Source organism: Pygocentrus nattereri, chromosome 28 (assembly GCF_015220715.1).
Source record: "Pygocentrus nattereri isolate fPygNat1 chromosome 28, fPygNat1.pri, whole genome shotgun sequence".
Lineage (NCBI taxonomy): Eukaryota > Metazoa > Chordata > Actinopteri > Characiformes > Serrasalmidae > Pygocentrus > Pygocentrus nattereri.
The window spans coordinates 21,406,604-21,421,237 of record NC_051238.1 but is presented as its reverse complement, the minus strand read 5'-3'; the positions used below and the strand labels follow the sequence as shown (position 1 = coordinate 21,421,237).

The following is a 14,634-nucleotide window of genomic DNA, read 5'->3' as shown; positions in this document are numbered from 1 at the left end:
ACAATTATTAGGCAAGTGAGTATTTTGACCATATTATCATTTTAGGCATATTTTCAAACTCCAAGCTGGATAAACTTGAATGCTTAATGGATTTAAGCTTAGCAGGTGTATCTGTGATGTGTGATGGGTATCTGTGTAATGAGGGAGGGTGTGGCCTAAAGAGGTCAACACCCTATATCAAGGTGCATAATTATTAGGCAGCTTTTTTCTTTAGGCACTGTTGAAAGTGCTGAGATATTGGGGCGTGATCACAGAACCATCAAACGTTTTGTTGCAAATAGTCAACAGGGTCGCAAGAAACGTGCTGAGAAAAAAAGACGCACATTAACGGCCAAGGATTTGAGAAGAATCAAGCATGAAGCTACCAGGAACCCATTATCTTCCAGTTCTGTCATATTCCAGAACTGCAACCTAGCTGGAGTATCAAGAAGTACGAGATGTTCAGCACTCAGAGACATGGCCAAGGTAAGGAAGGCTGAAACCCGACCACCACTGAACAAGACACATAAGCTGAAGTGTCTAGACTGGTCCTAGAAGAATCTGAAGACGGATTTTTTTTAAAGGTTTAATGGACTGATTAAATGAGAGTGACTCTTGACGGACCAGATGGATGGGCCTGTGGCTGGATCAGTAACGGGCACAGAGCTCCACTTCGAGTCAGACGCCAGCAAGGTGGAGGTGGGGTACTGGTATGGGCTGGTATTATTAAAGATGAGCTGGTTGGACCTTTTCGGGTTGAAGATGTACTTAAAATCAACTCCCAAGCCTACTGCCAGTTTTTAGAAGACACTTTCTTTAAGCAGTGGTTCAGGAAGAATCTGCATCTTTCAAAAAGATGATTTTTATGCAGGACAGTGCTCCATCACATGCATCCAAGGACTCCTCTGCATGGCTCGCCAGTAAAGGCATTAAAGATGAAAAACTTATCACATGGCCCCCTTCCTCACCTGACCTGAACCCAACTGAGAACTTGTTGGCATTTCTTAAGCGGGAGATTTACAGTGAAGGAAAACTTCTCTGAACAGGGTCTGGGAGGCTGCGGCTGCTGCTGCACAAAAAGTTGATCGTCAACAGATCAAGAAACTGACCGACTCCATGAATGGAAGGCTTCAGGCCTGATAGTTTTCAGGCGCCACGCTGGAATTCCGGCGTACAGATGTGTCTGCGAGAAAAAAAAAGGTTTGCCTAGTGCAGGAGTGACGGCGCCGACATGTCAGTCAAGCGAACCGAAACTAAATACCGGCCGTTTGTGATATTCTGCCCGAACATTTTTTTAAGTCTCAAAGATAATATACGTTAATTAAATTAATTATTTTCAAAAGCTGAGCCGCATCAGAGGCTCCGGACCCGCGGGGTGCCGACCCCTGGCCAAGTGATCTGACCATAGGATCTGACACTTCTCTTGATCTGACATGCGCAGGTTTCACTGTAACCAACACCAAGGCCTAGTCTACTAGCCATTAAGCCAGTCAGAAACAGGGGGGCGGGACTTGCTTTGACCAAACAAACTGATAGATTCAGTAGGAAATCCCGGGAAATACACGTGCGAACTTTTTTCCACTGTCAACGCAAAACGTGTTCCATGGCTGAGTTTATACAACTATATTAAGCCTATATTAAGCCTATATTAAGGGGAAAATGGAACTGAATAGTAATTTTAGGGCTGTAGTATTATTTATGAGTTTGTTGTACTGTAACTGTTTCAAAATATTTAAAATAAATGGTGCATAGTTTGTATTATATTTTTAAAAGAAATGAATGTGTCCTTGTTCATGTCATTTAGTCGATGGTTAGGCTACTAATCCATTCCTAGTTTACTTTGGAGGATTGTTGCTGCTGACCGTTCTTGGTATGGCTGTAGTATCTAGTCTCCTATGCTATAGAAGCAATAAGGTATGTGACTAGTTAAAAACAGGTATGGATTCCTGAGCAGGCCTGCTAGTCCCAAGAGTTCTGGTAATCTGCACAAGCTTCTGAAATATGGGCTTATATTGGGTTTGTTTATCTCATGTCTGAATGTTGTTCATGTATTTCAACAAAATTCAACACAATCTATCATTGAAGGGACTAATTCAAAAGCAAAAATTCTTTGACAGTAATGAAGATCAGGGTTATACATAGACGTATATCTGCGCCCAGGGGCCAACATGTTATGTCTTAAGTGTGTCGCATACATAGCACCCCCACCCTGCTCACCTCCCGAGCAGAGAAAAAAAGTTCAGGCTCAGGAATTTTTCCCACTATCACCCCTGAGGATTATCACGGTATTGAAAAGAAGGGTGGCTATATTGGTCACTGATTTTTTTTATATATCAGAAATGTTTATTGGAAAGTTTTGAGTTGTTTGTTTATAATTCTCACTTGAACAGATGAAAATAAAGTGAGATGGGAAAATGTGTGTTTTTCATTTAGCTGCATAATTCTGCACAATTATATTTGCCCAATAATTGTGCACATATAGATATTCTCCTAAGAAAACCAAAACCTCAGTTTTACTTTCTTAAACATTCATGTTTGAGGTTTATTAACATTTTGGATTAACTGAGAGCTCTGTAGTTGGTGATTAATAAATTATCCTCAAGAATAAGATTTGCCTAATTGTGCACACAGTGTATATGTATGTGTGTGTGTATATATGTACACTGCTCAAAAAAATAAAGGCAACACTCAAATAACACATCCTAGATCTGAATGAATGAAATATTCTCATTGAATACTTTGTTCTGTACAAAGTTGAATGTGCTGACAACAAAATCACACAAAAATCATCAATGGAAATCAAATTTATTAACTAATGAAGGTCTGGATTTGGAGGCACACACAAAATTAAAGTGGAAAAACACACGACAGGCTTTGACTTGTTTTAAGGACATTACATCAAAATGAGGCTCCGTATTGTGTGTGGCCTTCACGTGCCTGTATGACCTCCCTACAACGCCTAGGCATGCTCCTGATGAGGTGGCAGATGGTCTCCTGAGGGATCTCCTCCCAGACCTGGACTAAAGCATCCACCAACTCCTGGACAGTCTGTGGTGCAACGTGACGTTGGTGGATGGAGCGAGACATGATGTCCCAGATGTGCTCAATCAGATTCAGGTCTGGGGAACGGGCAGGCCAGTCCATAGCTATAATGCCTTCATCTTACAGGCACTGCTGACACACTCCAGCCACATGAGGTCTAGCATTGTCCTGCATTAGGAGGAACCCAGGGCCAACCGCATCAGCGTATGGTCTCACAAGGGGTCTGAGGATCCCGCCAGGGGCCCGCCAAAGAAATGCCACCTGCACACCAAGCATCCTGCACGGTGTTGGGCTGTGAGTACAACTCCCATCTGTGGACGTCGGGCCCTCATACCATCCTCATGGAGTCGGTTTCTAACCGTTTGTGCAGTGTTGAGTGTGAAAGCACCACCAACATTCAAAAGTGACCAAAACATCAGCCAGAAAGCAGAAAGGTACTGAGAAGTGGTCTGTGGTCCCACCTGCAGAACCACTCCTTTATTGAGTGTGTCTTGCTAATTGCCAGTAATTTTCACCTGTTGTCTGTTCCATTTGCACAACAGCTGTGAAATTGATTGTCAATCAGTGTTGCTTCCTAAGTGGACAGTTTGATTTCACAGAAGTTTGATTTACTTGGAGTTATATTGTGTTGTTTAAGTGTTCCCTTTATTTTTTTGAGCAGTGTACAAAAAACACACACACACACACACACATACAGATATACAGATATTATCACCAAAGCAGCCTTTCAGAAATTCCAACCTCTAATGAGCAAGTTGAAGCTGACCGTAAAGAAGAAAGACTAATAAGTGTAATTTGTACCTCCTGCTGGAGCCCGTCCGCTGCAGCTCCCCGGACTCTCGCACCAGGTGACCCTTGCAGCAGATCACCCTCAGCTTGTTCTGGTAGGATGAGGCCAGGTAGATGGCACCTGACGAGATGGCTGGACCCAGGTAGCGTGGGTTAGGGATGTCCAGGTGAGCAAGTGCAGGAGGTCTGAAAATACCAGAACATTTAATATCATTCACATCAGAGGACGCAAGACGCTGAGTATCTGCTCTGAGCTGGGGTGGTTTGTAACATACCCGAGAGCAGCATGTCCCTGAAGCTCAATCACATCAAGCGAGTTGAAAAAGGTCACAAACAGGTATGGCTCTCTGAAGGCTGGGGATCAGAAAAGAGTGAAATATTAAAATTCAGCACAGGCTCTGTCTGAACGCGCTACGCTCAAGACAATGTGATTATGCTGTTACCAAATGTCAGAGGAAGACGACTCCATTTGAGTTCATCTGAGCGGCTCCGGCGGCCGTAGGCATCCACAAACACTCCAAACTCTGCCGGTACCAACAAACATTACATGTGCATATGTATTTGGCAAGGGTCATGTCCACTCATCTAAGGCCTGATATGCGGCATCATAAAAAGAATTCAGGCAAAAATGTCATTCAAACACGCAGAGCCTCAAAGCTGTGTTCCAGATTCTTAGACATGAATTTTTAAGGTTGGATCTAAAATATTGAGTTTAACTGCTTACAGAGTGACTGAACTGAAATATTTACTGCATATAAACACAACACTGAAAATAGTCCTTTTCATACCATCTGGTTTCACCTCATTACATTTCCACAACAGATTGATTTATTGGAGGTTGCATAATTTTTATTAACTTCTCAGTCAGATTTAGAAATTAGTTTTACAAAATGTAGGTTTGACGTAATAGTCCTACATTTCTTATAAAATGTATGAATTATTAATTTCTCTGCATAGTATTTGAAGCTACACCATGAGTTTAAAAACCTGGAGGCCTTTTTGCTATGTGTTTGCCAAAGGGGCGAGTCCTATTTCCTTAAAAAAAATCCAAAAAATGTGTCCAGCAACAGGTAATACTTTTCAGATTATGTGTGTAATAGAAAACAAAAACAAATGAAATAATATAGTATCTCTCAAGAAATGGATATACATGATGAAATATGGAAATAAATTCCTGGTTCATTTGGAAATCCAGTGTTTTTCTATGTTCTGTTTCACCATCTGTTATATAAGTTTGTTAGCCACAAATCCAATGTTCAAAAATGAGCAAATTGAGGAAAAAGTTAGAAAGATTCACCATGTCTGAGAAAATAATGTGTCAAAGAGGCCTATAAAATGATTTTTTGGTCGATAGACCGGCGACCTGTCCAGGGTGTATCCTGCCTTCTGCCCGATGACCGCTGGGATAGGCTCCAGCACCCCCCCGCGACCCTGAGGGAGAAGCGGCTTAGAAAATGGATGGAAGGGTTGTTGTAGCCATTTTTAACCCATGTGTGTAGCTTTACATACTATATGTAGGTTTTAATCATTTACTGGTTTGATGAAAATGTAGGAATACTACATACAGTTTAACACTATGCCGTGCTGGAATACCACGACTCACTGAAAGATTCCGAAGAACTCCAGAAAACCATCCAATAAGCCGAAGTGTAGTCGGACTAAATTAACACGATTTAAAGTGAATTAAACTTTTTCTTAACCACAAATCTACCATGTCACTTGTCTGCCAAGAGAGCCTCACATGAGTTTTGACTTGGTGGAAGTTATTTAACCAGAAATGTTTGTGTTTATGCATTTTATTCTACAGAAACAAGAAGGGAGTTATAAGTAGACGTGCATCTGACCATGGAAGCAGAGCAGGTACTCCTCTTTCTGAGGGGTGCTGGACACCTGCATGATGGCGATGGGGAAGCTGTAGGAGGACGTGGTAAACATGGCTGAAGCCAGAGACACGTCGTTCTTGTCCAGGAACTCTGTAGAACAGCACAGACAAAGCCTGATGACTTTTTGTGTTGACTTGTTCCCATAAAATCACTCTGCTCTGTTCTCGAAGGCTGTGATGCAGGGGCAGAGCTTGAAATTCTACTCTGAGAAGAGTTTAAACCAAAGCAACCGATCGTTACATTGGTTTGTGAGTCTGTGACCATGCCTTCAACATGCTGTCCTGAGTGAAGAGATAATATGACTGTAGAAGAAGTCAGAGCAGGAGGTCAGTGCAGCGTCTAGGCTAGAAGGCTGCTGTGATGAACAGAGGAACGGGGAGGAGATCTGGTGCAAAAATGTCTTCACTGGAAATGGAAGGTAATGATGGAAATGTGAGGGAAGATGAGAAGGAGGAAGAGCTTCACTTAGCTTTTTCATAACTCTTCAGCTTTAAGAAGCATAAACCTGGCATCTATAATCTCTTGCATGTTCCTGGACACCCTGATTCATCCTGAGACCCCCCACCCCACCACACCCCCTTTATGGTGGCCGTGGTAGGTCTGCATTTTAGTACCATGACACTGGCCCATTTAAATTAACAAATTTTTTAACATGTTTTTTCCACTGTGTGCAGATGTGTTTTCTTCACAGCTCTCACAACATTTCTGTCATCAACTGCTGTTTTTATTGGCCAGCCTGTTCAATGTCTGGCTGTTAGTGCTTCCCAGTGTTTTTTTTTTTTTTTAGGACATCCCAAATTATTGGCTATGCCCAATTCTTGTGCAATGGCTCTGATTGACTTTTCCTCTTTTCTCAGTGTCAAAATGGCTTCATGGTCATTCTTTTTAACAAAAAAACGCAGCCTTCCCTGGGTTATGAGTTTCATCCCTGGGATTCACTAATTCTTGAAATTATTCTGAGCTAACGTCTCATCTTTTGATCTCAAACTCAAATGTTTTCCGTGCAAAACTAAAAGAATCAGCCTTGCTCTTCCAATAGTTTCACAAGAGACTCAAAGTATTAATGTTCAAGTACAAGTATTTGAACATTTCGTGCCGCTCTAGCTCCTGGCTATATGAAAGCGATAAGTATCTTCTTTTCAGTGTTTTGTCGGTGCAGTGTCATGGCTTTGACATTCCAGCAACAGTTTTATATGAGAAAGGAACATTTTATATCAAGTGCTTCCAGCTATAAGTGCTCTCTAAATAGTTCATGCATCTCAGTCCAAATGATGAAAAGAAAAAAAATAGAGACTTGAATCTCTCAGCTTATTATTGATCCACCTACCCTCCAGCACATATTGCTTCATCTCAATCTCATAGAACTTGTTGGTGCCGATGATGATGCTGTAGCTAGTGAAGTGTATACAGCTACATGGCTCCAGGGTTTCAATCTCCTGAGGGAGACAGAGAGAGAGAGATCATTAGGGGCAAGAGTGTACTTGCCTGTGTGCAGCCCCAGCCCCATGGGAGGTCATTATGGCCAGACCAGAAGTCGAGAACATGTCGGAAATAAACGCTGCTTGGAGAATAACTGCTTAGGGATTTGATATGGTTTGTACAATCTGTTTGTCTCAGGCTGAACTTATAAAATATATTATCTTGACATGTTTGATGGCTGTAGCTGTAAGTGCATGATGTAGATGCATGTTTGCATACCAGATTTACACCATGGAATCTGGTCATAGACCTTTACTTTTAATTATGTTTGTGTAAGGGGCAGGTTGGTATAAAAGCCACTCACCTTGCGAATGCAGAACTTGCTCAGATTATCATTGTAGCGCAGAATTGTGACTTTATTGGGCATCGCTGCACAAATGCAGGAATTATTTTCGATCTAAAGGCAGAAAGAGTGAAAATTACAGGAGGTCTAACATACAGCATGACATGCAGTCGGCATAGGCCAAAAATAGCCTGTAGAGTGTCAGTCAGCAGAGTTGCGGAGGCAGCAGTCTTACCCTGCCTGCAGCAAAAAGGTGACAGCCCTTGACAGTCTCAAAGATGTATGGCACAATTTCAGGCAGGGTTGGGAGATGGGACTGGGATAGAGATTGTTTCACTTTCTTGATCTCCACAAGACACAATGCCCTTTCGTCCCCTACAGGTAAAACAGTGTTAGTACACTCCCTACAGGAGAAACAGTGTCAGTACACTCCCTACAGACCAATGTATTTTATTTTTAAAACAGAACACCAGCAATAATTCCTGATATGATAATAGCTACTGGTGTGAGTGCAACACCAGACAAATGATGCATTAAACACATCACTAGAAGCACAAAGAGAAGGAGGCAGGTGCTGAAGCTCCACTCACCCACTATCATCAACAGCTTGTCCTGCTCTTTGATGATGTGGATTTGGAACACAGAGCCCAAGCCTGGGATGTGAGTCAGTGAATTCTTGATGACGTTCAGTGCATAGAGACCCTCCTCTGAACCCACCAAGACGATCTGAGCACAAAGGAAATACAAATAAATATTAATGAGAAGAACAAAAGATGCAAATTTATACTTGTGTTCTGGTGTCAGCATTGGCACTTAATAACAATTACACAAGAACAGTCAACCCACAATAATGACTGATCTACTCTGACAAATGATGATCCAATTCCAAACCCTGTTATATGGCAAAAAGTATAAACTATATATATATATATATATATATGTACATAAACTATAAGTAAACTATATGGCGAAAAGTGTGTGGACACCTGACCATCACACCTATATGAGCTGGTTGGCCATCTCATTCCAAAACCATGGGCACTAATATGGAGTTGCCGTGACTTTTTGCAGCTATAACAGCCTCCACTTTTCTAGGATGTCCTTCCACAAGATTTGGAGTGTGTCTGTGGGAATTTGTGCACATTCATTTAAAAAAGCATTTGTGAGGACATGCACGATGTTGGACAAGAAAGCCTGGCGTGCAATCTATCTTCCAATTCATCCCAGAGGTATTCAGCAGGGTTGAGGTCAGGGCTCTGTGTAGTCCACTACAGTTCCTCAAATCATGTCTTTATGACCTTACTTTTCACACAGGAGCACAGTCTTGCTTCAGCAGGAAAGGGCATTCCCCAAACTAGGTCACAAAGTTGGAAGCATATTGTCAAAAACTGTCAAAAATGTCTCTGTGACAATGCTGTAACATTAATATTACCCTTCACTGGAACTAAGGAGACAAGCCCACTCCTAAAAAAACAGCCATAGACCATTATGCCTTATTCCACCAAATTTTACTGCTGGCACTATGAATTCTAGTAGGTAGCTTTCTCCTTGCATCCACTAAACCCAGATTCACCCATCAGACTGCCCAGTAGTGAAGCATGATTCATTAATCCACAGGGCATGTTCCCACTGCTACAGAGTCCAGTGTTGATGTGCTTTACACCACTCCAGACGACACTTGCCACTGCACATAAATGATCTTAGGCATGCAGTTTGCATAGCCATGGATACCCATTTCACGAAGCTCCTAATGCACAGCTGTGAGTCTGTGTGGTCTACTGCTATGTGGCCGAGCTGTTGTTGCTCCTAGACAACTCCATTTTACAATTATAGCATGAAATTTTTCAAATGGACTTTGCGGCATCCTACAATAGTCCCACGAGTTCTTCTGTACAACATATTCTTCTGCCAATGTTTGTCCACAGAGACGGCATGGTTATATGCTTGATTTCTCGTGATATCTACCTGTCAGCAGTAGTGAACTCAATAACTGGAAGTGTTGGAAGTCCATATACTTTTGGTATATACTGTATTACTATGTCTGATATTGTATAAACTATATTGGCAAAAGGTTTCACTCATGGATCCAAATCATTGAATTCAGGTATTCCAGCACTTCCATGGCCACAGGTGTATAAAGCCAAGCCCCTAGGCCTGCAGACTGCTTCTACAGACATTAGTGAAAGAATGAGTCGCTATCAGGAGCTCAGTGAATTCCAGCGTGGTACCGTGATCAGACGCAAAGCAAAGCGTGGAATGCAGTGGTGTAAAGCACCGCCACTGGAGCAGTGGAGACATGTTCTCTGGAATGACCAATCATGCTTCTCTGTCTGGAAATCCGATGGATGAGTCTGGGTTTGGCGGTTGCCAGGAGACGGTACTTGCCTGACTGCATTGTGCCGTGTATAAAGTTCGGTGGAGGGGGGATTATGGTGTGGGGTTGTTTTTCAGGAGTTGGGCTCGGCCCCTTAGTTCCAGTGAAAGGAACTCTTAATGCTTCAGCACCAAGAGAGTTTCATGCTCTCAACTTTGTGGGTACAGTTTGGGGACGGCCCCTTCCTGTTCCAACATGACTGCACACCAGTGCACAAAGCAGGTCCATAAAGACATGGATGAGTGACATGGATCAGTGTCTGACCTTCTGGAAGAACGGTCAAAAATTCCCATAAACACGCTCCTAACCCTTGTGGAAAGCCTTCCCAGAAGAGCTGAAGCTGTTGTAGCTGCAAAGGGTGGGCCGACATCATATTAAACCCTATGGATTAAGAATGGGATGTCACTCAAGTCCATATGCGTGTGAAGGCAGACAAGTGAATACTTTTGGAAATATATATAATTTTTTATTTTGCAAAATTATATTTCTAATGGCAGTTAATGTGCACCCTGGTACCTGGTCAGTGAGGGGGAGAGTGCAGTTAATGTCCAGTCTGTCATCCCCCTCCAACTTGAGCAGAGAATTACCCAGCAACTTCTGTTAGGGGCCAGAAAGACGGTTTAGTTATCAACTCATTTACTGTAAACACAGATGCAGTTGCACATTATACCAGTCCTGATTACATATAAGGAACATGTGGGTGGCATGGAAGGCTTCAAGCTGGTAGGCAGGGACTAAGTTAGGGTTTCAAAGGCAAAGAGACTTCTGATTCAGGAGAAAGGTGCAGGTTTAGATTTAAATTTCCCCTCAATAACAGACAGTTTTTTAGGCATCAGGCAATTGTTTAAGCACTATTTACCTGAATCAGTGGAGTGATTAGCATTTTTCTGCAACTGCACCTACAAATCTAAGAACACTTACACATAAAACATACTATATAACAAAAGACATTCAACTGGAACCAGGCTATTAAGGCTCTAATGAATTGTTTTAGAAATGTCATGTAAAACATAGGGTAAGATAGGGAAGATGTGCAGGGGATGAGATGGCCCTGGGGCAAGATGTTTCTCCCCTGACTTGAGATTTATTCCACCAGAACTTTTTTTGTCATTAGAAAACATGTAAACCCATGAATCAAACGACCCCCTTGAGTATACGTCCCCTAAAATGTATTTGTTAGATTTTTTTCATACAGACACAAAGATGCTCACTGTAGTTTCACTGGCTTGTTAGCATCTTTCCCCATCTTCCCTACATGTTCAGCTTTGAGTTGTCATCAGCCTAGCATATAACATGCTTAATACTGCATATAAGCTGTGACCTGTCCACTGTATATCAGGATCAAGATGAGTTTTGTATCAGATTTTTTCCTCAACTCACTGCATCTGACTCTGCTTTCTCACGGGCTCCACGAGCGCTGGCCACGATGGCCTCCAGCACAGCCACCCAGCGCTGCTTCTCCGGAAAGCCTGAACTCAAGAGGTACAGAGTCTGTGCCGGCCAGCATGACGCATGGGGAACTGACTCCAACTTCAATACGTATGGCACATCTGAGGATCCAAACACTTCCGTTAGACCCCACACTAGCAAGAGGACGAGAAACTCAGATGCATGTTATATTTCAAAATCATCTGGCCCAGATTTCTTTTTGTCATTCTGCTCTTCCCTCTGGCCAAAGCTAGGCCCATAGGGCTTAGTGGGAGAGGTTCTTACCGGACTTGGTTGTGTTTGTCAGCTCAGAGCCGCCCACGGAGCTGTGTATGATCACCTCCCCATCCGTCACATACAGATCAAACTCATCCACAGGCTTCACCGACTCTAAAACACAGCAGAGCAGTGGGACAACATTAAATATACTAAAAACCAAAAGAGTTTGTAACAACGTGAAGCTGTCAAGTAGCCAGTGTGTAGATTAGTGGATGCAATGCTGTGCATTGTGTGTGCATGTCTGGGTTTAAAGTGGAATTTAACCATTTTTTGAAAACTTCAGCATAATTCAGTCGATGAAATGTAAACAAACTCAAGAGTATTTTGATGTGAAATGGTTCACTGTAGGGGAAACTAACCCACACAGATTTCTATACAGTGACGGTAATGTGAACCAAGATTTACAGCGTCTTAATGTAACCATTTTATTTCAGAAATTTCAGACATCCAGAAAGACTAGTGAGGCTACAAGGTGTCATATATAAAATCGATGCCAAAATAGTGATAAATTAAAAAAAAAATTCTCAGGTACTATTTTTTCTTGCCACACCTTGCATTGTAAAACTTTAATGCTCAACTTTTGTAAAACAATCTTTCATTACATTTCAAGTAATGACTTTCTTTGTTGTAGCTTTTAAGGCATTTGGATCTACAGAACAGAACATTACACATCAAATCACTCTAAATTACTTTGTTCACACTGTAACAATAGAATGAATCCAGTTGAAGCTGAGAAGAAATAAGGACCTTCTCTGGGCTCTGTCTCATAGGTGAGAATCTTGTTCCCTTCCAGCACCATATACTTCCTCTCCCAGCCCTGTCCACGTTTTCCATTCCTACAAACGAGAAGAAAACTTAACTATGCAATAATAACAAATGAGTGAGGCTATTGCACATATAGGCTGCTATCATTCTTCAGTTAATAGGAAGTGCTCTGTGCATTTGTCTGCATTAGGGGGGGGACTGGGGACAGTTGCAACATGGCACGGTTGCTACTACCTCTATTCAGAAAAATGATGGCATACTGCACATGCTCATTAGACCCTCTCCTCTACAGTACGACAGGACACACTTTCAACATCAGTTTATGTGCTGTATTTGTCATAGTGTCCTGAGCTTTTGTATGAATTCATCAAAATGTACTTATTTTGAATCATTGTTTTGTTGACTTCTAAGTGACATGGTTAGCACACATGAGGTTCTGTCATGGGTGATAAGCTGCCACATCAAAACAGACCTCACAACTGTACTTTTCAACATTTTTCATTCAAAATGTATCCACTTAATTGCTTAAGATAGACAAAACAGACAAGACCATGAGAGGCTAATGATGAACAAAATAATTCTCCAAATAACCTTCAAGTTTGTATTTTCTAACATGTGTTTTTGTTGTGTGGGTGTCATACAATATCATGCATCATCTAAAGGCAGAAACTGTATTCTGTTTTTAGTGGGCTTTGCCAAGAGTGAAGAAGAGGGTTACTAACCGAGGGGTTCTACACCGATCAGGCATAACATTACGACCTTATTGTTTCTACACTCACTGTCCATTTTATCAGCTCCACTTACTGTATAGCTGCACTTTGTAGTTCTACAGTTACAGACTGTAGTCCATCTGTTTCTCTGATACTCTGTTACCCCCTTTTACCCTGTTCTTCAGTGGTCAGAACCCTTATGGATCCTCACAGAGCAGGTACTATTTGGGTGGTGGATCATTCTCAGCACTGCAGTGGTGGTGGTGGTCTGTTGTGCTGGTATGAGTGGATCAGACATAGCAGTGCTGCTGGAGTTCTTAAACACTGTGTCCACCCACTGTCCACTCTATTAGACACTCCTACTTTGTCAGTCCACCTTGTAGTTGTAAAGTCAGAGATGACAGCTCATCTGCTGCTGCACAGTTTGTGTTGGTCATCCTCTAGTCCTTCATCAGGGGTCACAGGACGCTGCCCACAGGACGCTGCCCACAGGACGCTGTTGGCTGGATATTTTTGGTTGGTGGACTATTCTCAGTCCAGCAGTGACACCAAGGTGTTTAAACACTCCAGCAGCACTGCTGTGTCTGATCCACTCAGACCAGTGCAACACACACTAACACACCACCACCACGTCAGTGTTACTGCAGTGCCGAGAATGATCCACCACCCAAATAGTACCTGTTCTGTGAGGGTCCATGGGGGTCCTGACCACTGAAGAACAGGGTAAAAGGGGGTAACAAAGTATCAGAGAAACAGATGGACTACAGTCTGTAACTGTAGAACTACAAAGTGCACCTACGTACAAAATAGACAATGAGTGTAGAAACAAGGAGGTGTTCATAATGTTATGCCTGATTGGTGTATAATATTATTGTACAAATAAATAATACTATGGTATTATTGTAGAGCAATGCATCTTTTCAGAATATTCTGTGGACTGAGACAAAACGTTAGTTTAAAAAAAATTATGTTTTTTATATGTCGAAACTGTCCACAGGGTTGGGCTCAACTACAACATCTGACTTCTTGCATTCAAATAACTATTGTGAATAATATGTCATATGTAATCATCTTTAAATGGTATGCATAATTAGCAGACAGATGTTAGTTTCATATATATGAATTTGGTCCATACATCCATAAATTCACCATATTTACGAAAGATTTTTCTTTGGTAGTAACTTTTTTGTCTCTGCACTATACTAGCATTTCTTAATTCGGCTCTCAGAGGACCCACAGACTGGCACAGCACACCTGATCCAACTCATGAATGGCTTGATAATCAGGTGATTAGCTGGATCAGGTGTTCTGAGGTAGAGTAAAACTGTGCAGTGTATCCTCAGGACCAGGACTGGAAATCAGTGCTCTATAGTTTTGCATGCTGACTGACCTAAACTGCTTCATCCAGCCCTCCAGTCTCATGTGTCCACTCTCCTTAAGCGCCAGGCCTGAGGAACTCCCCTTCTCCCTGCACAGAGCCTCAGATAGGTGTAAGGCATACTCAGTAGGCACACCGCATGTGGCTGGAAGGTATGGAGAGCATTTTGGGTGGCACAAAGCGTGACATTCTAAAGCAGGAGAGAAAATACAATTAAAGCAAGAGTACCAAGATGGGATTAGCAT

General features: G+C 42.2%; 1 protein-coding gene across 7 annotated transcripts in view; it reads right to left on the bottom strand.

Annotated features, from left to right (window-relative positions):
• The window catches only part of LOC108430361 (citron Rho-interacting kinase), a 73,344-nt gene that overhangs the window by 2,834 nt on the left and 55,876 nt on the right, over nucleotides 1-14,634 (bottom strand). For all 7 annotated transcript variants that reach the window (XM_037535915.1, XM_037535916.1, XM_017702812.2 and 4 more), the window contains 13 exons: nucleotides 14,402-14,579; nucleotides 12,284-12,372; nucleotides 11,543-11,647; nucleotides 11,210-11,379; nucleotides 10,346-10,426; nucleotides 8,046-8,181; nucleotides 7,691-7,830; nucleotides 7,477-7,569; nucleotides 7,021-7,129; nucleotides 5,655-5,783; nucleotides 4,254-4,334; nucleotides 4,086-4,164; nucleotides 3,823-3,996 (listed from right to left, as the gene is read on the bottom strand). In XM_037535915.1, coding sequence (XP_037391812.1) covers nucleotides 3,823-3,996; nucleotides 4,086-4,164; nucleotides 4,254-4,334; nucleotides 5,655-5,783; nucleotides 7,021-7,129; nucleotides 7,477-7,569; nucleotides 7,691-7,830; nucleotides 8,046-8,181; nucleotides 10,346-10,426; nucleotides 11,210-11,379; nucleotides 11,543-11,647; nucleotides 12,284-12,372; nucleotides 14,402-14,579 — 1,564 coding nt within the window. The remainder of the gene's footprint in view (nucleotides 1-3,822; nucleotides 3,997-4,085; nucleotides 4,165-4,253; nucleotides 4,335-5,654; nucleotides 5,784-7,020; nucleotides 7,130-7,476; nucleotides 7,570-7,690; nucleotides 7,831-8,045; nucleotides 8,182-10,345; nucleotides 10,427-11,209; nucleotides 11,380-11,542; nucleotides 11,648-12,283; nucleotides 12,373-14,401; nucleotides 14,580-14,634) is intronic.